Source organism: Canis lupus, chromosome 17, assembly GCF_003254725.2.
Source record: "Canis lupus dingo isolate Sandy chromosome 17, ASM325472v2, whole genome shotgun sequence".
Taxonomy (NCBI): Eukaryota; Metazoa; Chordata; class Mammalia; order Carnivora; family Canidae; genus Canis; species Canis lupus.
Genome location: NC_064259.1, coordinates 40,315,470 through 40,342,728, shown reverse-complemented (window position 1 = coordinate 40,342,728; position 27,259 = coordinate 40,315,470). Strand labels below are relative to the sequence as shown.

General features: G+C 40.9%; 2 protein-coding genes across 2 annotated transcripts in view; one reads left to right on the top strand and one right to left on the bottom strand.

The window, feature by feature from the left end:
* Positions 1–27,259, top strand: part of DNAH6 (dynein axonemal heavy chain 6) — a 231,955-nt gene that overhangs the window by 118,959 nt on the left and 85,737 nt on the right. The window contains 7 exon segments of the mRNA XM_025453761.3: positions 372–529; positions 2,001–2,132; positions 8,984–9,155; positions 10,628–10,774; positions 11,663–11,736; positions 13,697–13,851; positions 24,745–24,976. Coding sequence (XP_025309546.3) covers positions 372–529; positions 2,001–2,132; positions 8,984–9,155; positions 10,628–10,774; positions 11,663–11,736; positions 13,697–13,851; positions 24,745–24,976 — 1,070 coding nt within the window.
* Positions 633–27,259, bottom strand: part of TRABD2A (TraB domain containing 2A) — a 165,889-nt gene continuing 139,262 nt past the window's right edge. The window contains exons 9-11 of the transcript XR_007403209.1: positions 17,371–17,427; positions 9,308–9,396; positions 633–2,114 (exon numbers count right to left, since the gene is read on the bottom strand). The gene's annotated coding sequence lies outside the window, so the exon portion shown is untranslated. The remainder of the gene's footprint in view (positions 2,115–9,307; positions 9,397–17,370; positions 17,428–27,259) is intronic.

Sequence of the window (27,259 nt, the reverse complement as noted above, 5' to 3'; positions counted from 1 at the left end):
GGGTGGTGCAATGGTATTTATGTAAGGAAACTTTTGGAGTACTTCTATCTCCTGCTCTGAAAAGAAAATGACCTTCCTCCCCCATGCCAGGCCACACGTCAGGGGAGGCAATGTCAGTGCCTGAGATTGAGAAAGATCCAGACTGACTGGAGAGCTGGCATCATCCTGCACCTCTGAGAGCGAGGGCGAGGGTCCACCCGGCAGTATGGATGTCTCAGCTCTGTGCACCCCTCCCTGCTGGGGCCCTCCTCACTCAGAACTGAGCTCATTATGACCTATGGGGTGTTCACTGAGTCCAAAGCCCTACCTGAGCTTTTGTCTTACATTTTCCAGTGGCAAATCTTAATTCTTAAATTCATTTTATTCCCTAGGAGCACCAGGAAACAAACATGTTGTGATTTTTGTTGATGATTTAAACATGCCCAGACTGGATCGCTATGGCTCTCAGCCTCCAATTGAATTACTTCGGCAGTATCAAGATTTTGGTGGATTTTATGACAGAAGCAAACTATTTTGGAAAGATATACAGGTTACTTTAGGTTTTAAATTACTTTGTGTGTTTAAATTTAAACAGTAAGAAAAGATGATATATTTGTTTGCTAAGGCTGCCATATAAAATACCACAGACTGAGTGACTCAAACAACAGAAATTTATTGTCTCCCAGTTGTAGAGGCCAGAAGTCTGAGATCAGGATATCAGCAGGGTTGGTTTCTTCTGAGGCTTCTCCCCCTGATTTTCAGATGGCTGTCTTCTCCCTGTTTCTTCTTATGATCTTCCCTCTGCATCTATCTGTGTCCAAATGTCTTCTTCTCATAAAGACACCAGTCATACTGGATTAGAGCCTGTCCTAATGACCTCAATTTAACTTAACTACCTCCTTACAGACCCTCTCTCCAAATATAATCACATTCTGAGATACCAGGGGTTGAGCCTTCAACATTTATTTGGCCAGGAGAAAAGGAGGACATAATTCATCCTCTAACCTATGGCCTTGGTGTTTTTTATATGTGACTCAATTTATTTAATCTATATTAAATTCTTACCCTGCTTTATTCAGGACATTCAGGGACAAGTGAGACAGGCCCACCTCCCCAAAGGCTCAGCTTCAGGGAGCAGATGGACACATGTATTTATAACGCAGGGTGATGAGTGGGGAGAGACTGGAGGGAGGCAGGGATTGAGGCACCGGTTGAGGATGAGAGACACCTTCCCAGAAGTGATGATGTTGAAACAGGATTTTGGGGTCAGAGCATAGCAAAGTAAGGAAAAGGAGCATTTTGCATCTTAAATCAGGGAATGTTGAATATAATGGTGCTGTGGAATGTGGGTGCCAAAGTGGCAGAAGAAGCAAAGGTCAGCCCACATGGTGCCACAACAAGGAATGTGGATTTATCCTCTAAGAGATGTGCAGCCCCTAGAGGAAATGTTACAGAAAGATTCCCTTGGTTTCAGGGGAGGGGTGGTCTGAGAGGAGGCAAGACCAGAAGCAATTACAGTTATGATGTATTGGCCAATTGAAAATGTTATGACCGAAGGCTCATAGGAACCTAACTTTGTATTTTCCCTAAGAACAATGGTTCAGTGTGTGTAAATTCAGCATTCCAGTGATTTTATAGGACATAACTACTGCAAATAACAAGAATCAACTATACTTAGTATTTGTTAAATGAATATCTTTTAACCTAACATACAACTTCTTGACAATTCTTTAAGACTAAATGTTTATATAGGTATATTTCTACAGATAGAGGCACTAGCTGATGATCTTGAGCAATAACTACCCAGGGTCTTGATTTTTTTTCATCTACAGAATGAGGGTAATGGTAGTGATCTCCTGAGGTAGTGATCTCCTAAGTCAGATAATGTGTAGGAAGACATAAGGTAATGCTGTCATATGGTACGTCCTCAAAAATGTGTTGGTTCTGAGTCCTGCCACCGGTATGGGCAGATGTCATCTCTTTCTTTGTGGGCTGACTTGTGTGGACTTGTTCCCACCCAGGATGTAACAATTGTATCAGCATGTGCACCTCCAGGTGGTGGCCGCAACCCTGTGACTCCCCGCTTCATCCGACATTTCAGCATGCTGTGCCTTCCAATGCCCTCCGAGCACAGTCTGAAACAGATTTTTCAGGTGAGTGTGAACTTATACCTCAGCAGGAGAGAAAAAGAAAACATATCTGTTCCAAAATTCCCAGTCAAAATAGGCTGTTGTGTTTCAGAGGAGCCCATCTGTCCCTTTTCTGAGCAGAAACCAGGTAAACACAGGGGTATCTGGGCAGTAGCTGATGGTGAAGCAGAAGAGCTAGGTTCCTATCTCACAGAGTCAAAGAATGAATCTCATGAACAAAGAAGAGTGAGTAAAGTGATAGAAGTGTATTAAGTGAGGATACAGAAAAAGCTCTCAGAAGTGAGAGGGAACCCAACAGGGTTGCCACTGAAGGCTTTTTAGGATGGTATTTTATTGAAAACTTGACCAGGGAGTTTGTGGCTTTGAGATTGTGTTGTCTTAGTTTGAGCAAGGACTATTGATAATACCCTTAATGACTTGACTTCTTTGTGGTCTAGTCATTTTCTGTGATTACATTGTAGCTGCCAAAGAAAAATACTTCCTAATATCCAGGGCCAGGTGGGCTGGTCTATTCCCTTATCTCTGGTTTCTTTACATCTCAGCTTTTTTGGGACTTTGTTTTGTGAGCCTGATTCCATGGCCCCCTACCTATCTCTCCCTATCTAGCCCTGCCTGTCCCTTACACAACAGGCATTTGCATCATTGCCTTCTGTGTTTGTGGTCTCAGAGATAGTTTTAGGGATGCAGAAAGACTGCCAAAGACTTTATCCTGGACCCTTGACTCTTGGCATTCAGCAGATGCTGTCTACTACCCAGACCCCCTCTCTGTTCCTCTCATACCTGACCACCAGGTCTTGTGTGCCCCACCACCCACCAAACACAGCTCCTGATATGCCAGCAAGCTCAAGCAAAACACAGCTAACCTATAATTCATTGCCTCACTGCCACCACTACCTCCAACAAAAACAACCACCCAAATTCTTCTACCTGTACACATTTCCCTAAGGGGCCACTTCCTTAAATGGGAAAAATAATTGTGCCTACCCTATAAATAAATGCTTAGCAGAAGTGTTCAATAAAGATGCAACATTACTTTAAGTAGAATGACAAGAGAACATGAAGCAGCACAACTAGAGTGAGCATACCATAACCAACCAGAAAATGCTTATAGAGAAGATTGCGAGCTGTCTTGGGAGACAAGAATTGACAGGGAGGAACAGATCCTGGGAACAGTCAAATGCAGTCACGGGGGCAAGAAATGGTGATGTGGGCACACAGGTAGAATCAGACAGGTAGGTGACTGGTTTAGAGAAGCTGACTTTGATGATAAATCACTGAGGAGCCAAAGAGGGGCAGTGACACTGGCATTAAGTGAGCCTCTGCATTCACCAGCATTGGCCTCTCCTTCCAACGGGACCTCTCAGAGGAGAAAAAGGAACAGAGCCATCACATACACAACCTTTTAGTACATGAAAAGTGGTTTTCATACTGAAATAGCTTATACCCATGGGAAATTATTTTTAATGAATTTAAGGTAGTTTCAGTAAGTTGTTTAGGAGCTAATGCCAAAATGACATAAGAATCACCACATTTTGAAAAACTTCTGTTTTTCAAACTTTTGTCTTATAGAATAATTTAGAACATGAAAGATGGGAGTGTATCTCCTATAACAAAGTGCAGAACAAAACATGAAGTGGGTAACAGGGAAAACACAGGCATAAGAAGAATTTCTTTGAACCCCCTCACATTTTGTTGAGATCTATTGTGTATAATTTGAAGTTTGAGATGAGTGACTCCCAACCATTCTATCATGACACACTTTGTGATGTGATCAGCAGTGAGGTATGTCCCAAGTAACCTATGCCTGATGATAAAATGCTGAATTTACTAATTACTTCATATTTTAATAAATGAAAGCAAACTCAAGGCTATCCCAACAAGAATGTCATTCCTAATCGTTCCACAGTGCTCTCTTGGTGGGAAGGAAAATATGGAGTCTGGGCTCCTGGAAATGAAATGATTCCTTACCCTCAGGCTTCTCCACAGGAACTGTGTCATCCATAGGGACATCATCCAGCAAGCACATCCCAGCTGAAAATAGGAGCTGCCTCTTCCAACTGTAACTTACAGACTACTATTTAACACTTGTGCTAAATGTAGGTAGAAAAGGAAATGAAAAGCACCAAAACTGAGAGAGATCCCAGGGTCACTGGGTTGAACTAGATTCAGGTGGGGAAGCATATACTCCTCACAGACAGGATATTTTCCCTATAGAAGAGAAGAATTTGCTCTAGACCTATGGATTCCAAACTCTACTTTCCATCACAACCCATCCAAGCAGTACTCAAGAGTTCATGGCCCACTTTCCCTGTGCTTGGTCACTATACAAGGGGAAAGAACTTGGGGGGACCAGCAAGAACTGAAGAAAAACAAATCAATATGTTAAACTTGTCATTAGCAACATGAAGTAACTAATTTATTGCTACCATCTAAAAGAAGCCTCTGAGTCTAAATGGTAAATGTACAGTGTGTTTGCAGGAGGTACATAATGTTTTTAACCATCTATTTCTAAAACAATCAGTACTATCACTGCACTTTCTTTGAGAAAGACTCTTTGAGAGTCTGTTGCAAGTTAGCTAAACAGCACATATATGCAGGGAGCACATAACTAAAGACAGGTCAGAATTTGCCATGTTTTGGATTATGTGTGGTTATGGGTAACTCACCTTTGAGCCACATACATGTCTTAGTGTTTACTTATTGAAAATGTATATACCAAAAATGTATATCACTATACATTCTAAAGGTAAGCTAAATAGCACAGAACCAATTAAATTGATAATGTCATTAAATTAGATATAATTTCTAATTAGAAAGATATAACATCAGTAATTAAAAACAATGATCAACTCCACGAAATATTAATAGTGTCCTCATACCAAAGCATCCTTCTCCCAAACTTTGGGAATTCTGGCTCTCTCATGTGTGCATATTCTTAGTAGAAGCTTTTCAAAGTTGTCAAATATGTCATGTAAGCCAGATCTTTGAATAGAAGACCAAGCTGTGGTCCTCAGTAAACTCTAGAATGACATGCTAATTTTAATTTATGAATATCAGTTGAATAGCCCTTAATTTCATTTATTAAAGAAATATTTAGGAGCATCTACCAGGTGATAGACATTGGTACTACATTTTTTTTAAGATTTTTATTTATTTATTCATGAGAGACACTGAGAGAGAAGCAGAGACACAGGCAGAGGGAGAGGCAGGCTCCATGCAGGGAGCCCAATGTGGGACTCGATCCTGGGACTCCAGGATCACACCCTGGGCCGAAGGCAGGTGCTAAACTGCTGAGCCATTCAGGGATCCCCCTGGTACTACATTTAAACAAATCAGATGTCATCTTTGTCGTCATGGAGCTTCGGCCATGGAGATAGGTAATAAGCAGATAACTGAACTAATATGTATTATATTAATACTAAATATATAAAACTAATTTAGTTACATTTATATAACTATTTTTATATTTTTGTGATAAAGAATAAACAGACTAGAATTTTGATTTTTTTATGTATAGGATATATATAATATGTATAGTAAAATTTTTATTTTATATATATTGAGATGGTCCTACTCAAAATGTGGGCCCTATGGAGAATGTTAAACATATGTTGGGGGCCCGGGGGTGGGGGGTGGGTAGCTCAAAAGATAGTCCTCATAAGCTGCTAAAACTAATGTTCAATGAGGAGGCTCGTTGAAGTAAATACTTGAGTTTATTTTAAAATATCATATACGACAGCCCAAAATCTAAAGTCACAAGGACTGACTTACAAGCATCAATGTGCATTCTGGTGGCTTCCCAACCATCGTGATGGGAATTTACCTATTTAAAAAATCTATAATAATTGCCCCAAGCATCTAGGGGCAGCAGGCTAGCTAATATATATGTCCTCAGAGATTGTGGCAAGTTATATATGGGAAGATGAGAAAGCCATGAGAGTCACTGACAGGAGAAATCAGGGAAGGCCTCTCCAAGGAGATGACAGGTAACCTAAAACACAGGAATAAAGAAGTCCCTGCCAGCAGAGAGCCCTAAGGCAGGGGGACGGGGTGTGGGGAGGTGGGGACTGGAAGGGTTGGGGGGAGTAGCCATGCAGAGACCTTGAGGAGAAGGAAAGAGCCTGTGTGGCTGGGTCACAGTGAGCAATGGGGAAGAGGCAAAGTGAAGAGCCAGGCAGGTAAGTCTTGACTCAGAGGTGAGGGCAGAGCCTGATCTTCCTGACTGAAGGTAACCAAAGGGAGACAGGAGTGGAAATGGCAAGGCCAATAGGAGAAGGAGGGGCTGAAGAAGCCCAGATGAAAGACCCCGGGCTGGAATGGGATGATGTCGGGGAAGCAGAGAGGTTCAAGACTACGTTCAAGCTAGGCTGTGGGGGACAGATAAGGGAAGCCATCAAAGGAAACTTGCAAGTTCCTGATCCAAGCATGGGGTGGGGCCCAATGCTGAGACCGGGAAGCTCAAGAGGGGTGTGTTGTAGTTTTGATGGAGTTGTACCTTAAACATACATGAGAATGAAATCTATGGAACCTTTGGTCATGTACCCATAAATACCCGAGAGAGGCCCTCAGCTCATTTCCACATAAGTTTAGGCACCTCACAATGACCTCTGAACCCACAGGGAGCAGAATCTAAATTAGGTGGAGAGCAAGTTGGGTCAGATCACTGGTCAGAAACAAATGCTGCTCAAGCATCACCAGTTACAGAAGACAGGAGTGAGCCTATTCTCAGGGACATATTCTGAAGTGAATGGCAGAGTTTTATCACCCATATGTCCTCGCATAGGAATTCAGCTGATTATTATTAGAAAAAGCATAATCAGATCTGAAGTATTTGAAAGATAAATTTTTGGTGTTAAAAAAATCTAACCCAGTGGATAGTCTTTCCTCCTTTGTCGAATATTAGTTGACCATAAAGTTGAGGGTCCACTTCTGGATTCTCTCTTCTGTTCCATTGATCTATGTGTCTGTTTTTGTGCCAGTACCACACTGTCTTGATGACCACAACTTTGTAGTACAACCTGAAATCTGGCATTGTGATGCCCCCAGCTCTGGTTTTCTTTTATAATATTCCCCTGGCTATTCTGGGTCTTTTCTGATTCCACACAAATCTTAAAATAATTTGTTCCAACTCTCTGTGAAGAAATCCCATTTTGATAGGGATTGCATTAAATGTGTAAATTGCCCTGGGTAACATTGACATTTTCACAATATTATTTCTGCCAATCCATGAGCATGGAGTATTTTTCCATCTCTTTGTGTCTTCCTCAATTCCTTTCAGAAGTGTTCTATAGTTTTTAGGGTATAGATCCTTTACCTCCTTGGTTAGGTTTATTCCAAGGTATCTTATGCTTTTGGGTGCAATTGTAAATGGGATTGACTCCTTAATTGCTCTTTCTTCAGTGTCATTGTTAGTGTATAGAAATGCCACTGATTTCTGGGCATTGATTTTGCATCCTGCCACACTGCCAAATTGCTGTATGAGTTCTAGCAATCTTGGGGTGGAGGCTTTGACCATCCACTGGAAAAAAGACAGTCTCTTCAATAAATGGTGCTGGGAAAATTGGACATCCACATGCAGAAGAATGAAACTAGACCATTCTCTTGCACCATGCACAAAGATAAACTCAAAATGGATGAAAGATCTAAATGTGAGACAAGATTCCTTCAAAATCCTAGAGGAGAACACAGGCAACACCCTTTTTGAACTAGGCCACGGTAACTTCTTGCAAGATACATCCACGAAGGCAAGAGAAACAAAAGCAAAAATGAACTATTGGGACTTCATCAAGATAAGAAGCTTTTGCACAGCAAAGGATACAGTCAACAAAACTCAGACAACCTACAGAATGGGAGAAGATATTTGCAAATGACGTATCAGATAAAGGGCTAGTTTCCAAGATCTATAAAGAACTTATTCAACTCAACACCAAAGAAACAAACAATCCAATCATGAAATGGGCAAAAGACATGAACAGAAACCTCACAGAGGAAGACATAGATATGGCCAACATGCATATGAGAAAATGCTCTGCATCACTTGCCATCAGGGAAATACAAATCAAAACCACAATGAGATACCACCTCACACCAGTGAGAATGGGGAAAATTAACAAGGCAGGAAACCACAAATGTTGGAGAGGATGTGGAGAAAGGAGAACCCTCTTGCACTGTGGTGGGAATGTGAACTGGTGCAGCCACTCTGGAAAACTGTGTGGAGGTTCCTCAAAGAGTTAAAAATAAATCTGCCCTACGACCCAGCAATTGCACTGCTGGGGATTTACCCCAAAGATGCAAATGCAATGAAACGCCGGGACACCTGCACCCCGATGTTTCTAGCAGCAATGTCCACAATAGCCAAACTGTGGAAGGAGCCTCAGTGTCCATCAAAAGATGAATGGATAAAGAATATGTGGTTTATGTATACAATGGAATATTACTCAGCCATTAGAAATGACAAATACCCACCATTTGCTTCAACATGGATGGAACTGGAGGGTATTATGCTGAGTGAAGTAAGTCAATCAGAGAAGGACAAACATATGGTCTCATTCATTCATTCATTTGGGGAATATAAAAAATAGTGAAAGGGAATAAAGGGGAAAGGAGAAAAAATAAATGGGAAATATCAGAAAGGGAGACAGAACATAAAGACTCCTAACTCTGGGAAATGAACTAGGGGTGGTGGAAGGGGAGGTGGGCGGGGGTGGGGGTGACTGGGTGGCAGGCACTGAGGTGGGCACTTGACAGGATGAGCACTGGGTGTTATTCTGTATGTTGACAAATTGAACACCAATAAAAAATAAATTTATTTTAAAAAAATCTAACCCTTTTTCATATTATGTTTCTTGTTCTAGGCCATCTTAAATGGCTTCCTCAGTGACTTCCCACCAGCTGTAAAGCAAACCGCACCAAACATTGTAGAAGCCGCAGTTGAGATTTATAACAGATTGAGTGTTGACCTTCTGCCAACACCGGCCAAATCTCACTATGTCTTTAACTTGAGAGATTTATCCAAATGTGTACAAGGTAATGTATGGAACTCTCATTCTCTGACCTGCAAACTCCTTTCATTTCCATTCATCCCCAATCTCTAGGTAGAATTGTATGTACACGAGTCTCTGTGCCCCGCCTGGAAATCCCATTACATGTCCCCTATTCAAGTCACCCTCCACCCCCACCTTAGGCTAAGGACGTCATAGCTTCCCTCAGACCACCAGCACCTCCTTCCATTTCTTGCTTCCAGCTGATAATGTGTCTTCTTATTTCACTGAAAAAAAAAAAAAAGAAAAGAAATCAAACCAGAAGTACCTCATCTTCCAAATCTCCCAGACCACCTGCATCTGCCTTCCTTCCCCGTAGTGGTTAAGTTGGCCCTGGTCTGATCATGTGCCAATACCCCCTCAGACACTGAATTCCCTCCCCTTCAGCCTACTCAAGGATTTTGCGCTTATGTTGTATGGTTCATCTTGTCTGCCATGTACACCTATATGTAGAGTAAATATTCTCCCTATGCCCGTCTGCACTGTGCTGTGAGAAGTGAAGGGTCCCCAGAGAGAATGAACACTTCAAGGACTGCTATCCATAACTGCTTTTGCTGTAACTTGGTATTACTAGAACTGTGTTGACCGTTATAATTTATATCCATACAAAGAGTAATCAGAGTAACTTGGAGTAGAAGCCAGAAGGACCAAGGGCATTTGGTGAGGACTGAACCTTGGAAAAGAATGAGAGAGGGAATTGGAGTTTTGAAAACAGTGTAAAGGTCAGAGGTGGGGGTGAGGGGAGTTACTAGAAGCATGTTTGTATATTAAAGAGATGTAGCACTCCTCACTTAACATGTGGCAACCCAGTGTAATAATGAGATGAACATGGCCTGTAGTGTGAAGTCTGACCACTTCACCTCTTCAGTTAAAGAAATATCACAAAACAAGAAAAAGGGTTTTTCCAGATAATGTGTCCAGTTTTACTTTCAAAAAGTGAGATCACTGTTATTCTATGAGTGTATACTTGAGTTTATTTTAAAATATCTCATATACAAGAGCCCAGAATCTAAAATCACAAGGACTGACTTACAAGCATCGATGTGCATTCTGGTGGCTTCCCAACCATCATGATGGGAATTAACCTATTTAAAAAATGTATAATAATTGCCCCAAGCATCTAGGGGCAGCAGGCTAGCTAATAAATATGTCCCCGGAGATTGTGGCAAGTTATATATGGGAAGATGAGAAAGCCATGAGAGTCACTGACAGGAGGAGTCAGGGAAGGCCTCTCCAAGGAGATGACAGGTAACCTAAAACACAGGAATGAAAAAGTCCCTGCCAGCAGAGAGCCCTGAGGCAGGGGGATGGGGTGCTTCCCCACTAGCACCCTAGTGGGGAAGCAGCCATTTGGGGTAGTGTGGGGATAAAGCTGGACTTAAGGATTTTCTAGTTCAACTGTTACTAGATATTTCACAAATGTAGACGTTTCCTTTTTTCCTTTTCTTAAAAAAACAGGTATCCTCCAGTGCGATTCAGGAACAATAAGAGAAGAAATACAGATATTTAGACTCTTTTGCCATGAATGCCAAAGAGTTTTCCATGACCGGTTGATAAATAATGAAGATAAGCACTATTTCCATACTATTTTGACAGAAATGGCCAGTAAATATCAATTATTATTTACCTGTTCTTTTTTATGTATATTTTTTATTGAAGCTCGATTTGCCAACATATAGTAGAACATCCCATCCAGTGCCCCCCAGTGCCCGTCACCCAGTCACCCCATCCCCCTGCCCACCTCCCCTTCCACTACCCCTTGTTCTTTTTCCAGAGTTAGGAGTCTCTCATGTTTTGTCACCCTCTCTGATTTTTCCCACTCATTTTCTCTCCTTTCCCCTATAATCCCTTTCACAATTTTTTTATATTCCCCATATGAGTGAAACCATATAATGATTGTCCTTCTCCGGTTGACTTACTTCACTCAGCATAATACCTGTTCTTTTTCTTTCTTTGGTTGGGGGGGCAGGGGCCTATAAAAGCAATTTGATTTCTACAAAGAAAAATTAAAATGAGCTTAGATAAAGTAAAGCAAAATAAATTTTAGTTCATTCATGGGTAAAAGTTTTTCTCTTCGATGATTCAAATATATAGACATATATGAAATATTAGGGAAATAATTTTATTAAAATTCAGGAAGAGTTAATATTTTAAGTTCAGTATAGAATTTTAAGTAGAAAAGGGAAAGTAGGAGAACCAGCATTTTGTCTGCTAAGAAGCCAGGATATCTCTAAAGTATGCCTTATTTATTAAATGTATATTCAATATCTATTATTTAATAAAATATTTATTAATATTAAACATTCTTAATCTTAAATCCAGGAGATTATCAACCAAACTAAAATGGTGTGCTGTTAACATGTCTTTCTCTCACTTTCATTTACTAGTTAAGCCTTCTACGTAAAGTAACAGCTGATATTATTCTGTATATCTTATTGAAATACTACATTCAAGCTTATCATATATTAAAAATTGATTTTGTTTTTTGAATAGACAAACATTTTGGAATTGCAATTGGCCTGGAATATTTTTTGACTAGACCCATCATCTTTGGAGACTTTATTAAGGCAAGTATGTTGAATTGACTACATTTGAAGATAAATAAAGCATTTACTATTTTACACTTCAATTTCATATTTAACAAGAACTTTACATCTCTGAAGATTAAAGATATAGACCAAGGGTTGGCAAACTATGGCCCCCAGGCCATATCTATCCCATTGCCCATTGTTGTAAATAAAATTCTATGGAAACACAGCCAAACCCATTTGACCAGGTACTGTTTTTCATGTGGTTGCTTTCATATTACGAGACAAAGCAGAGGGGCGCCTGGGTGGCTCAGTGGTTGAGCGTCTGCCTTTGGCTCAGGTCGTGTTCCTGGGGTCCCAGGGTTGGAGTCCCCACATCAGGCTCCTTGCATAGAGCCTGTTTCTCCCTCTGCCTATGTCTCTGCCTATCTCTCTCTCTGGGTCTCTCATAAATGGCTAAAAAAATTTTTTAAAATTTTTTTAAAATCTTAAAAAAAAAAAAAGAGTGGAGTACTTGCAATAAAGACTATATGACCTGCAAAACCTAAAATACTTATTATCTAGCCCTTTAGAGAAACAGATTCTAACTTCTGATCTAGTCACATTCATTTTGGTAACAGTCTGAATCAGATACCCATCAGATTTTTTATATGGAAAGAAGCAGGTTTAATTTCTCAACCCAGGACTAGCGTCCCCCTTGCTGTATTCTGTATAGCTGTTCAGCGTGTGCTCACATGCTTCCAGCAGCTAATTAGGTAGCAGTGCTGCCCTCCTCATTTCAGGGTAGCTCTCATCAGTAGCAAATTTTTTCTTACATTATGCTCCTCGATTTGTACCTCCAATAACATGTACCTACCGGCTCTAATTTTACCTTCTAGAACTGCCTTGAATAAGTCTTCCATCTAACCCCCCTACCTATGCTGATGAATGTTGTTTTACCAAGCTGACTCTTGTTTGGGTACAACATTCCTAGTATCCCCAAGAGGGCAGGGGCTGTGTCTGTTCTGCTTGCCCTAAATCCCCAGCTTCCTACTCAGAGCTAGGTATAGCTCAATCAGCACTGGTTAGACAAAAGAATGAAGCTGTCTTTATATTGCATGTATGCAATTACCTCATCACCATGATAACCCTGACAAATAAAAAAGATAATTTATTTATATGCAATATATCTATTTAAATGTATTATTAAAAATGAAGTCCAAGGTTTGTTTCCAGGTAGTGATTATATTTCCCATGTGTTTCTACTGCTATAATCATCAAATAGGGGAATAAAGTAAAGAGAAAAGAACAATCGGATCTTTCTTGCATTACATATAAGTATTTTAGTCAATGGCTCCAAATGAAAATGCCCCCTGGGCAGTTGCTACAGCAAAGAAAAGACCTCATGGACAGGTCCACACAGGACCTCAAACAGGAACTCAATTCCCAAATTGAGTTTACCCAAAATTTCATTCTCAATGATTTATTTAATCAGATGACAGCTGTGTAAAAACTACATGTAGTTCTGGAATGATTGTTTATATTCATAACAATCTGGCATGCATAACTTTCAGCCCATTTAGCTTCTCTGATGTCACCAGCCTGAGAGCAAAAGTACAAAACCAAAGTAAGAACACTGAGAAACTGGAAACCTATTTCTGAGCTCCCTTGTGAATTTTATAGCAAAGATCATTGAAACTCCAATGTTCCATTTGAAGTTAAATGAAATGGATTTTCAGTTATCCATGAAAATCTGAGTTGCTTAGCCCCATTTCCTTGGTTTTAATATAATAGCAAGAATAGCTATATATTATGTATATATAATAGCTATATTAGCTATATAAATGTATGTATATAAGAATAAATATTTGTATAATAGGTATTATATATATAATATGTATGCAAATGATTACATAATGGATAAAATGATGTTCCCTCCTACAGTCATGAATATTGTGTATATTTCTGTATCATAACTGATCTAACTAACTTGGTCCCTCTCCCCTAAATCATCTTATAGTTTGGAGCAGATAAGATGGATCGGATTTATGATGACATGCCTGATATGGAGAAAATCGCAAATGTTCTAGAGGACTATCTTGATGATTATAACCTTATAAATCCCAAGGAAGTAAAGTTGGTCTTCTTCCAGGATGCTATAGAACATGTTTCAAGGTATAGTACTATTAGGTGCACTAATGCACTGATCTAATTTATTTTGTATTAAAAGCTAAGAATTAAGTCATGCAGAAGTCTTTAAATAGATTGCAATACGGACAAAGGTCTATGAGCAAATCTTGCTATAACGTAAAAGTTATCATATATATTATATGTTTATATATATATATATATTTTAGAAAGGGGATGAGAGGGGGAGAGAAAGCAGGGGTCGGAGGGACAGAGGGAGAGGGAGAGAATCTCTTTTTTTAAATTTAAATTCAATTTGCCAACATATAACACCCAGTGCTCATCCCATCAAGTGTTCCCCTTAGTGTCCGTCACCCAGTTACCCCATCCGCCCCCCTCCCCTTCCATAACCCTTTATTTGTTTCTCAGAGTTAAGAGTCTCTCATGATTTGTCTCTAACTTTTCCCCATTCAGTTTCCTCCCTTCCCTTAGGGTCTCTTTCACGTTTTTTTTATTCCACATATGAGTAAAACCATATGATAATTTTCTTTCTCTGATTGATGAGAGAATTTTAAGCAGGCTCCACCCCCAGTGTGGAGCCTGATGGAGGACTTGAACTCAAGATCCTGAGATCATGACCTGGGCCAAAATCAAGAGTCAGACACTTAACTGAGTGAGCCACACAGGCGCCCCTTTTATATATTTTAAATATAAGTGGCATGAACTTTCTGTGGAATCCCAGGGGTTATTTGTGCTAAATATTAATAGATTGTTTTTGTTTGTTTAAAATGCCCTGACTTATTACAAAAGAAAGGATCTAAGGTAGTTTACAGAGATACATGTACAATATAATAAGGTTGATTACATACATGCCTAAAGAAGGGGTTCAAGATTATAGCAAAATGAGTGAAATCCAAGGAATATAGATTCCATCTGCTTATAAGTCTCTTACCTATTGCAAGTTTCCTTTGAGGGCCATCCCTGATAAATAGGTATCTAGCCTGAATATCTGTAGTCCTTGAAGCATATAGCGCTTTTAAAAATTTTTTTGTTCCAGTATAATTAACATACAGTGTTGTATTAGTTTTGGGTATACAATGCAGTGATTCAGCAATTCTGTATATTACTCAGTACTCATCATGACAAACACACTCTTAATCCCCTTCACCTGTTTCACCTCACACACACACACATACACACACACACACACATCAATTTGTTCTCTATAGTTAAGAGTCTGGGTTTTTTCCTCCCTTTTTTTCTTTGTTCGTTTATTAAATTCCACATATGAGGGAAAAATCATATGATGCACCACTTTTTAAAGTGCACTTGTATACTGTTGGACAACTCCAAGTATTTAAATGACACTTCAAGGATGATGCCAAATCTGCTCCCTGTGACATCTGGTATCTGTCCCATCCTGTGAAGTAGTGGCAATAATGGCATTCAGTGTGAATATAAAACCATGACATGGAGTATCTCATTTAACTGTGATAATACCTCTCTATGACTCAATATCCTAATCTCTCTACAAGTATGGCTCAGAGAATGTTCCAGTGGTCTGTTGCTATATAAGCTGCCACCCTTAGTAGCTACATTATTTCATGATCTCATGGTTCCCAGTGGTTCTATCTTGGGGTCTCAATGCAGTGTAAAGTCAGACCTGGAGCATGTGGCACATCTCTGCCTCTGTCTCTCTAGCACGACAGCATCAGTGTCTGGGATTCTCCCATGGATCTGGGCTCCAAAGGCCTGTGCCCTGAAAGCCACGAAGCCAAATGGCCTCTCATGACTAGTCACATAGCATTACTTCTACTATACTCTGTTAACCAAAGGAGTGACACAGGCCCATCCAGTTCACACGAAAGGGTCAGAGACTCCATCTCTTGACAGGATCAAAGAGCAAGTAGGACCAGAAATAGTACTGCAGCCATGTTTGGACAATACTGTGTATCACAGAGAGATTAGCTGAATTGTCCAAAGTCCCCTTAAAGCTAATAGGTCATAGGCTTACTGAGGCCTACTGAGAATCTCATCTAGTACTTGCAGCAGGTGCCTCCACCCCAAATGGATCCACTTTTTTCATTACAGCCCTCAAAATATTTGAAAATCATGACCAGGCTCCTCTTAGCTTTATATTCTCTGGGAGGATGTAACCCAGAGCTTCCACTATTTCCTGTTAGGGATTATTTCCAGCCTCAACATACTGAACACTTGAGAATTTCTCCACATTCCACTTAAAAATGTGATATCCATACTTGATATAGTATTCTGTGCAATCTACAGTGTGAAGTGTGTTTAAGGACAGGATTTCCCATGGTTTGCTACCATGGCAAGAATTCAATGACTTTGTTTTTTTCCTTTGTCAACTATGTTTTAGTGTGGCATCATGTTAAGTTTGACAGTTAAATCCTCAGGACTTTTTTTCTATAAACCATAAGCAATCAAGTCTTTTATCTTTCCTATACTTCTGCTGTTTAATTAACTCTAATTCAATAATTTGTCACAACCCCAGTGTTACACAACAGTTTGTCACTGGGTTGTTGAGATACCACTTTCTTCTCACCTATCCCCCTGCCAACATACCCGCACACTACTTCCTAACAGCATTTATCCTATAGTTCACACAGGCCTTAAGCCTGCAAAGAAAAAAATAATGGCAGTACTCTGGTCTGAGGAACTTCGTGGAGAACAGATCAGACGACAGGCAAAGTCAGCTTAATTTTATTTATAATCTTTCTGACTTTTGTGAAAGAGAATCACTAGGCTACTCAAGGATTGCTTAAAATATTACAGGAGGAAATTAAAAGCCATTGGTAGAATGGAGGAGATTTGGTTTTCAGATACACAGAGGGCTGCTGTGTGAATGTAGACATCTTTTTCTAAAAAGGACCAAGAGTTAGGAATTAGAGTAAACAAATTTCTACTTGTAAGAGCTTTCAAATACCTACTGCTGAGTAGCTCTAGGAAGGGCTTCATTATGAACATGAGTTATGGGACAATTACTAAATATTCAGTAATTTAGTAAATATTACATTTCCATTTGTTGGTGACATTTTAGACTTTTTTTTTTTTTGCCATAGGGTAAGTGGATAAAGGCCTTCTCAACTCAGAAAAAAAATTGTGTTTTTACTTTAGAGCCTGTGTTTTCAGAGGGCAATTTGCTTCAGACTGTTTCCACCCATTACATATGCCCAAAGTTGTCACTGCACTTCAAGGATGGTAAAACAGAATTCTATGAAAATGTAAGCCACTAATTAGGACAGCTGTCTCTTGCTTACTACTGTAGAGAAAATGTAACCTTGGAGGATTTCTTTTCTATCTATTGATATGTAAGTTGACAGAAAGAAGAATAACACCAGGAAGCAGAATGGACAATTTACTTGTTTCCAATAATCTAAGATGAAAATAATCAAATTACTGTACTATACATGAAACAAAGAAAGTGTAACATATAAAGTGCAAGATTTTTATAATAGTCAATATTTCATCCACTGTAGAATACTTTATGGAAAACAGTAGCAAAACATTATTACATATACCTTTACCTCCCAATTTTATACCTACCTGAGGGACTGAAGAGAAATAAACAGATGATCCAATGTGTCTTCTGTTAGATGTGCACTGTGATAGAGACATAAGAGTGGAAATGGTGCCTGAATCATCTATTTGCTCACTTCAGGGGAGGAGTTGGCAAAGGATCCTAGGAAAGGAGCCAACAAACTTCTTTTATAAAGGGCCAGGTGATAAATATTTTAAACTCTGTAGGTCATACAGTCCTTGTCACAAACTACTCAATTCTGCTGCTGAAACAACAAAAGCAGCCACCTTCAATAAATGAATGAATGAGTTTGACTGTGTTCCAATAAGACTTTATTTATTTATTAGAATACCCAGTGATTTTCACATATCAAAATGTTATTCTTCTTTGATTTTTTTTTTTTTTGTTAGCCATTTAAAAACTGAAAAACCACTCTTAGCTCATAGGCCATAAAAATTAAAAACAAAACAGTAAAGGGGCGGGGTTTGGCCTACATGCCTTTGTTTGGTGACCCTGTTCTAGACAAAGCTGTGCTATCTAGGAGGTCAAGGCTAGGAAAGAGCAGACTGGCCTGAGGGGGCAGGAGAAGGTGCAAAGCTAAAGGAGACAAATTGGAAAGTTTAATTGCTATTTGAGAAGATCCTGAATAATGACCTAAGAGTCTGCTTTGTCCTGGAAGAGCACTTTTCAATGTGGACTTCCTGTTCTTTGCTCACACTGCATAGCCTGTCTGTCCTCTGTCACCAAAGATAATAATGCATGAGGACTATTTAATCAATGTTTGCTAAGTCACAGCTTTTAAGATCTCTAGAAGTTGGTTACTTCAATTTAGATGACTTGTAAAAGTGTCTGAATTTCAGAGAAGAGGCACTCTGAGAGACACCGGGTAAGGGTCCCAGCTGGGGAACCTGAAGCAGGAGTGCAAGCCATAGGTCAAGAGGTGCCCACTCATCCCTACCTGACAATAATTCTCCATTCTGGCTCTGTGAGACCTAAAGTTTTGAACATAAACATCTGAGTCAATGATACAGGTTGTCGCAGGATGTCAACATTCGGAGAAAGCAACAGATACATTTGGAGCAATGTCCTATTCATGTCCGGGATTAACTTTTGCTAGAGAAAGTAATTGCTTGCCTTGAGAAGGACTCTGTCCAGGTCTGGGCACAGCTATCATGGCTGCTGCCTCCCCTCTGAGAGAGCTGGAGGGTGAGGTGCTGTGCTCTATCTGCCTCAACTACTTGAGAGACCCCATAGCCATCAACTGTGGTTATGTCTTCTGCTACCACTGCATCATTCAGGTCTTCCTAGTGAATCTACTAAGAAGCCATTGCATTATTCTCTTTGTAAGATTGTCTTTAAGAAAGAAAATATTTGCCATGTGTGGCAGATGGCCAGCCTAGTGGAAAACATCTAGAGGATGAAGGTAGATGAGGAGAGACAACCCAAAGACGACGGACCACTTGAGCAAAATGCAAGAAGCTGTGTGAGGTACATTTGGGATAGTTCCACTATTACTGCAAGGATGACCAACAAATATTTTGTGTTATGTGTTGGGAGTCCCCACAGCATAGGCATCATACTGCTGTTCTCCTGGAGAAGGATGCACAGACTCATCAGGGTAAAATTTTATTTTTTTTCTTTTTTTTTAATTTTATTTATTTCTTCATGAGAGACAGAGATAGAGAGAGGCAGAGATGCAGGCAGAGGGAGAAGCAGGCCCCATGCAGGGAGCTCGACGTGGGACTTGATCCCGGGTCTCCAGGAACATGCCCTGGAAGGCAGGCACTAAACTGCTGAGCCACCCAGGGATCCCCATCAGGGTAAAATTTTAAACCATCTGAAGATTCTGAAGAAATATAATCCAGAATTATCAGTCCACAGGAGAAGATGAGATTCAGGCCCTGCAGACAAAATTGTAGCATAGGCAGGACATTGTGTCAGTGTTTGAACAGGGCTACCAGTTCTTGAGAGAAAGTACCTATTGGAGCAGTACCTATTGGAGTTAACTGGAAGGGACTGAGCAAGAGCTTGCCAAAGGCAGGAACAGCCATGTCACCAAGGGCTCTGAGGAATTCATCCAATTTCAAACCCATATTTATGAGTTGGAAAAAAAAGCCTCAGCAGCCAGAACTTGGGCTTTTGCAGGACCCAAGTGACATAATAAGCAGATACACTGGAAGAAGTTCTGGATAGAAAAGTCTATCAGTGCTGAAATCAAAAAGTGGGCAGAAGAGTTTCAGATAAACTTTATTCTTTAGAGAAAGGACTCAGGATTCAATGGAAAACTGAGGAGGGATCTGGAGTATATAACCATGAGGATCACCCTGAATTCCCAGACGGCCAATGGCTACCTCTCAGTGTCTCTGAATGGGAAGAACATGATACTTACTGGCTTGTGGATGAACAAATACCAGCATGGTCAAAGATATACTTGGAAGTGAAAGTGGATAAACTATGGTGGGAAGCAGAGAAAGAAGCATCAATGAAGTACTGGGGTGGAGCCAGGGGTATGTTTGGCACTAGCTATCTTAGTGGATTAATGGGTACCACTGAAGGCTATAGCTCCACTGGATATAGAAACAAGAATGAAGAGTTGGAGGAGTGGTCTCAGGAAAATGAAATATGGCCAAAATTCTGCCTGGCAGGGGTGGCAAGAGAGTCAGTGGTGAGAAGAGAACTTCTCAACTTCAGCCATGAGGAAGGATTCTGGACTTTGCAGCTGTCTTCAGCAGGGGTGAATTTAGGGACTAGCCCTGAGCCTCTCCAAATCCTGTCCTACTGTCCAAGGCATATTGGAGTTGCTCTAGATTATGATGGTGGGAAGGTAACCCTGCCTCCTGCGGGCCACATAGAGCTTGGGAAGAGTGAAGTTGCACCTCTTAAGGTAGGGCAGTGGCCAGCAGCTCCTCATTGTCATCATTATCATCATCACTATCACTGCTGGCCACTGGCTGGTCACCATGCACAATCTTATACAACAGGAAGATGTAGAGGCCAAGTAGCAACTGGGTGAGTGATGATGGGAAAAATCTCATGCAGCTCCCCCCCCCCCCACCCTATGGCTCAACTCCCTGGGGTCTGTGCAGATGGAGGCCACATCCTCAGCAGCTGTGATCGCTAGAGCAAAGTTTGGGCTGGGCTAGAGAGGGCTCTGGAACTGACTGCTTTCTCCTCCCTCTCACCCAGCTATTTGCCCACCTCTTGACTTGCAATCTGTAAAAGACAACAGTGGCTCACACTTCTGGAATTCCCAATTCCAAACCCCAGTCATTTGGGAGAAATGCACACAGGTAGCTGGAATCAGAGCAGCAGAGAAGTGTGGAAGAAACAAAGGGAGAGAAGCTGCTTTTAGTTTCCCATGCAAATCTCCACCCTCCCCGCATGCCCTCTCCCCTCTTGACCTAGACCCACTCCACCTGCAGCTCTCCTCCCTCCTCATGTACCCTCTCCACCTTTGCCCTGTCCCCTCCACCTCAGCCTTCTCCACCTGCACCTGCTCCAACTGCCCACCTCTCCCCTCTCCCATGGCACACCTCCTCAATCTCTGAGGCTCTCCACCTTGTCACCCCTCCCCACCTCTCCTTTTTTTCTTCACTGACACCCTTGCTCTTGCCACAGATCTAGCTGTCCAGCTGGCTCCAAGAATGGCTCTGTGGGCAGGGACACTCTCCCCAGTCCTGCCCCACCTGCCGGCCCAGACAGTATCTGCTTCCTTCACCCCTTGCAGAGCAGGCTGCAACAATTTCATCTTCATATCTCTAGATGGTTAGCTAGCTGGGCCAAGAACAGCAACAGCCTCTTCAGAGGGAGGCTCAGTTACAAAACCCTGTGCCAGGAACAGCAATACTTAACCATCCACCTTCCCCATCCCCCCGCCCTCACCCCACCAACACACACACCAAAAAAACCTGGTGCTCACAGTCCCACTTGGAGGATGGAGCAGATACCACCCACTTCACATACTGCAGACGCTGCCACCTGGCATAAGTGGCACCTCAGCCCTCTCCAGCTGCTGTCCCCTGCACACAGCCCGCTCCTGGCCTCCTCTGATCCTCCCCAATCCCATTCCATGGCCCATCTGCACCCCCTTCCCCTTGAAGCTGCCCTAGTGGAGCTTGGTGTGGCCCTGATGGACCAGCAGGCAGCCCTATGATCTTTGCCTGTGCCCATGCCCACCCAGTGGCTCATACCTTCCACAGCGTGCACATCCGAGGACCCTCAAATGGCAGCAATTCAACACTGTCTGCCAACCCCAGGGTCAGCACCTGTGCACTGGTACCTAGGGAGCCAGGAGCATGGAGGGGCTGCAACTGGGAAGGGATGGGCCCTGGAGCCGGTAGCCCAGGGCTGGGGAGGGAATCCCATCTGCTAGTGCACAAGTCGGCAGTCCTGCCGGCCACACTGCAGCTGCTACCTGCTGCTCCTGTTCTCTGTGCTCCTGCTCTCAGCTCCTCCTCCAAGAGAGGAGGAAGAATGAATTCAGGACAAGTTGTGTTGACAACCTGAACAATCTGGACAACTGAGTGACATTGGCCATATTCTGATAGACCATCATTAAGTTAATGGGAATTCCTTTCCAAGACCAGATTATGGGTAGACAAGGAAAGTTACCAGCCAGAGTGATACATGCTCCACTGGTAACCAGAGGCAGGTGTTCTTATTGCGGTAATGGGCCTAGGGCAGGTTGGAGAGCCCCATTTTTAACACCTCTTAAATAACAGACTCCTTCAAGCCTCCACCTGGGTTGTTGGAGCCCTGAAAACTGCTAGGAAAAGTGAAGCTAGAAGATGAAAGTTTAGAAGAGAAATGGATAAGGATTAGATAGGAATCAGGTGGTCAAAAATATCTACTTTATTATTATTGCTGTTAATCTCTTACTATGACTAAATCATAAATTACAATTTATCATAGATATATATAGATGTATATGTATATACATGTGTGTGTATATATATATATATATATATATATATATATATATATATATGAAACATAGGATTTGTTACTATCCATATCCACTGGGGTCTTAGAATGTATACCCCATAAGAAGGGGGGACTGCAGTACTTTGTTTTCTTTAGAAAAAATAGTGATTATTTTTCTGATTATATGATAAACACACTTATTATAGAATTTAGAAAAGCATCTATAATTTCACCTCCTCACCCAGAGACAATCATTGTTAAAATTGCATGGTTCTTTCAAATATATTTATAAGTATATATAGACTTTTACAAAGTTGTATTAATATTAAACAGTATGCCATTAAACACTTATATTACATTTGCCTCCACAAACCTATATAATTAAATAGTATTTTAAGACATGGCTTTAACAGCCACATTTATGCCATACACTTGTATGTTTACACACATACAAGTCAATCCACACAAATTCATTTAACAAATATTGATGAAGCCCCTACTATGTGCTGTGCACTGTTTGCATAGAGAACAAGACAGTATCCAAGCCCTCCTGATGGAGGTTACAAGTGTCAAAGGCTTAGCAGTGGTTTTCTCCCATCAGTTACAATGACTGTTTTACTTTCATCATTAAAAAAATACTAAAAATAAATAAATAAATAAATAAATAAATAAATAAATAAAAATAAATAAAATAATAAAAAAATACTAAAGCCAGCCATTGCCATTTTCAAATATTTGAACCTGATCATTGCCAATTATTAGCAACATTATGAATAAAACTAAGGTAGATACACAAATTTCCTGTTAGAAAAGTTAAATATGCCTTTATAATTCTCCCATGATTTCCTAGTGTCTGATAACCTAGTCTGAGATTTTAGATACATGACAATGATAATTTTAAAAAAGAAATTATATTTTGTATCTTCTTTTAAGAAGAACTTACTGACATCTTTTTATTATCTTTTTATCATCTTAGCAACAGTGTGGACTTGACTCATACTGCTCACTTTTATACTGATAGTCCTTTCCCCTCCTTGTTTTTTTTTGTTGTTGTTGTTGTTTGTTTTTTGTTTTGTTTTGTTTTTGTTTTTTTACTTTATCCATATTTCTTTATGTATCTTCAAGGAATCTTTTAGGAAGACTTATTTATTTATTTATTTATTATTTACGTACGTACGTACGTACGTATGTATGTTCGATTTGCCAACATATAGTATAATACCCAGTGCCCATTCCATCAAGTGCCCTCCTCAGTGCCCGTCACCCAGTCACTCCATCCCCCTGGCCGCCACCCCTTCCATTACCCTTTGTTTCCCAGAGGAAGGTTTAGATGGCTTATTATGCTCTAAGCAGTAACATGATAGCTTTCCCTCTCTAACATTGTCTTCTGGAATGTCATCTTACAAGATAACTGCCTGAGGCCAACCTAAAAGTATTTATCCCTTTGAGAGTGATCTGTCTTCCTTTTAAATGCTTACAGGCTTTTCACTTATGGCTAAAATACAGATTTCTGTGTTACATATGTATATATGTATGCATACACACATATTTTATTTTATATTTATATATGTCCTAGAAAATATTTGGTGCTTTGCCACTTCTCTCTGGTTTTCTTTCCTGAACATCAGTGGCTTCATCTATGGGTTGAACTTTGGTGCAACGGGGAGATGGGGGAGTTCTACTCTTTCATCAAATGTCCCCTCCTGTCTCTCCTGCAGTTCCCATTGCATGGCCTCTTGTTTCTCCTACATTTGTTTTCCTTATTTCCATTTTTTCTCTTGTCACTTTAATATCATTATCTTTTTTTCTCTGCATTCTGGGCAAAATACCTGAGTTTGTCCCCTACTTTACCCGTTCAATTTTGCACCCATTTCAATTTCTGATTTTCCTATTTGCAAGCCCATCTCCCACTGAAGTTTTCAACTTGGTCATCAGATTTTCCATCTCCATTCAACTCTTGCTAAACTCAGATCCTGAGTGTTCATTCTAGGATCATAATTGCAATGCTTTTTATATTCTTGTTGTTAGCATGAACCAAAAGTTTTCTAAAATGTCAATATCTTAAATTCATTTCAGATTATTTCCATTGAGCTCTCCTCTCCTAATTTAACCAGTTTCCTAGGCTCAGTGGTATTTCTGCTTGCTGTGCCTTGTAAATGAAGCCCTGGGTTTGCCAATATAATGGCTAATATAAGTAGTGACTTAAATCAGGCAAGGTTCTGACAAAATCCTTCATACTTTGGAGAAAGAAGAGATTTTCTTTTACTCTACACTTGCATGACCAAGGCCAACAGTCTACGGGAAATAGGAGAGATGGATATAATGAAAGCTCAGCAGTTCTTTTCTCCCAGCCATGAACTTCAGAGATACCCTGCTCTTCCCTGTGGCCTCTTGCTCAGGGATGATGCTCCACTGGCCACCAGCCTTCCACATTAGGTTACCTAAAAATAAAACTTTCTATACTTTGCTGCCTGCAGGATTGCCCGCATGATCCGTCAGGAAAGAGGCAACGCCTTACTCGTTGGAGTAGGAGGAACAGGAAAACAATCTCTTACAAGACTTGCAGCTCACATATGTGGTTATAAATGTTTACAAATTGAACTGAGCCGGGGATATAATTATGACAGTTTTCATGAAGACCTCAGGAAGTTGTACAAACTGGCTGGTGTAGATGACAGGAATATGGTCTTTCTCTTCACAGACACCCAGGTATGTGTTTAAATAGCTCAAGCACAAGTGTCATGATCGCAAGTGTGTTTTGAATAGTTTGTGTGATATAGTTCAAGGAACTGTTCCCTCAGACAGCAGATGTCTTAGACCTTGTAAAAGACTTTTAGAATCCATTTTAATTTATTTTACCAACTGGTGTGTTACCCTTTAAATTTTTAGTAAGTATGAGCAAAGATTAAGGAGTTGAGAGAGTTTTGAACTTTTCTTTGAGAAAGACGTAGAGAGCAGAAAGTAATAAATTGTTTCTGTAGCGGTAAATATAAGAAAATTATTCCCTAACAGAAATCAATTAGAGAAATATTTTTACACAATAAAAGGAAAGTAACAATGGCTTTTGGGGGGTTAAATTAACTTTCAAATTAAAATAGGATTGCATGATTATATCTATGTCTTCAAGAACCAATATAACTGATCTCAAATGTGTTCTGAAGAAAATTTTCTATGTTTCTATGTTGGCTGTACCTGGGCATTTTAACATTAGGGAAAATAAACCTTTATAGAAATTAGCCAAAGAATAAAAAAGTGATAGATCTGATGCATAAATATTTTAAATTATTTTAAATTAAGTAGAAGTCATAAAAATAGGAAAATACTTTTAACATCTCTGACATGCAGGGAATCTATATCTGAATATATAATTTTTTTTACAAATTAGAAAGGACTCATTGCCAAATGTATATACACCACCAGCTCTGGCCACCATATGCTTGCCCTGGTCCCTAGCTGCTGGACCTGGAGGCACAGCTGAGGATGCCAGTAGCTCTTGCAGCACTCACCAAGGAACACATACTGTGGGCCCTCAGCTGCCTCAGCCAAAGAGACATAACACACTCCTAGGCCCAATGCCAACACATGTTCCCACACCTGGTGCCCTGCACCACTTGACCTGAGGTCACAGCATGCTCCATTTTGTGCCCCTACCTGCAAGTGAAAGTCTCCCCTTACTCAAGTCAGTCCAGAAAGTTTGGAAAAGGGAACTCCTTCAAATGCACATATACCTACATTAGGCTACAGGTGTCATGAAAAACCAGGGAATCATGACACCACCAACGAAATACAGTGAACCTCCAGGAACTGGCCCCAAAGAAATGGAGATCCAGGAATTGCCCCACAAAGAATTCAAAAGAATTTTTCTAAAGATGTTCAGGGAGCCACAAGAGAACACAAATAAACAATTAACTACATCAGGAAAATAATACAAGAACAAAATGATGGAGCGTGACACTACCAAGATGGCCATATAGGTCATTCCCACCATCACTCCCCGTCACAAGAAAAACTTACAATAGTTTTCATGGACAAGACACCCACTGAGAGAATCCTGGAACACAGAGGAGAGGCAGAAGCACCCCTCTTCACCACAGAGACCAAGACAGACCACATGAGAAAGGTAAGTGGAACAGCTACAGACTGATCACACTGCCCCTCATCCAGGTCAGCACAGCACCACCCTAAGAGGTCTCCCCTGAGCCTACAGTTTCCCCAGTGACAAAAAGAGATCCTGAAGGAACATCCAGGTCCCTTGCCTTGTTGGTCGCTTCTTGTGTATCCCACTCCAGTCTCACACCAGAGGAATTACAGGGGAATCTGCAGGACTTGACCACTGGAAAAGATTGTGGTGGAGAAGACAGGGTGGGCTTGCAACACCCGGCACTAGGATCTTGGCAGACTCAGTTCCCACTTGCAGCACCCAACTAGTAATCCCAGCCAGCAGTTTTGTTCATCTCCAGAGCCAAGACACCGATGCAGTGTGATCAGGGAACTCAGGAGAGTATAGGGCTGCCTGATTCAAGGTCCTCAAGCAAAGAGCCTTGCTGCCCCCTGGAACTTGTTCTACCCTCCCCCACCTCAGGCAGAGGAACTGAGACATAGGCCCACATCTGTTGAGTATAACTCCCAGCCCCGCCCAACTGGGAAGCTTGACCTGAACACTTGGGAAGTAGTGTAGACTAACAATTGAGTGGAGAGTAGAGCAAGCAGAACCAATTATCCACAGAGCAAAGCCAGGGGTGCATTCAGAAAGGAAACTTGGGGTACAGATTGGCTTGAGTCACAACCACAAAGAGAGTGCCCTTCTGGCCTTGCAGCCAGTTCTCTTGCTCCACCCTGGGAGAGAAACTAATTTGTAACTCCACCCATTGCTGAACACAGCTTTTAGCCCACCTGACCAGGGAACCTAACCAGAGTGCATGAGAAGCTGCATGGCCCATCTAACAGCCCTGCTCCCTGCCTGCAAAGCAGAACCAGTGGCTTCATCTGGCC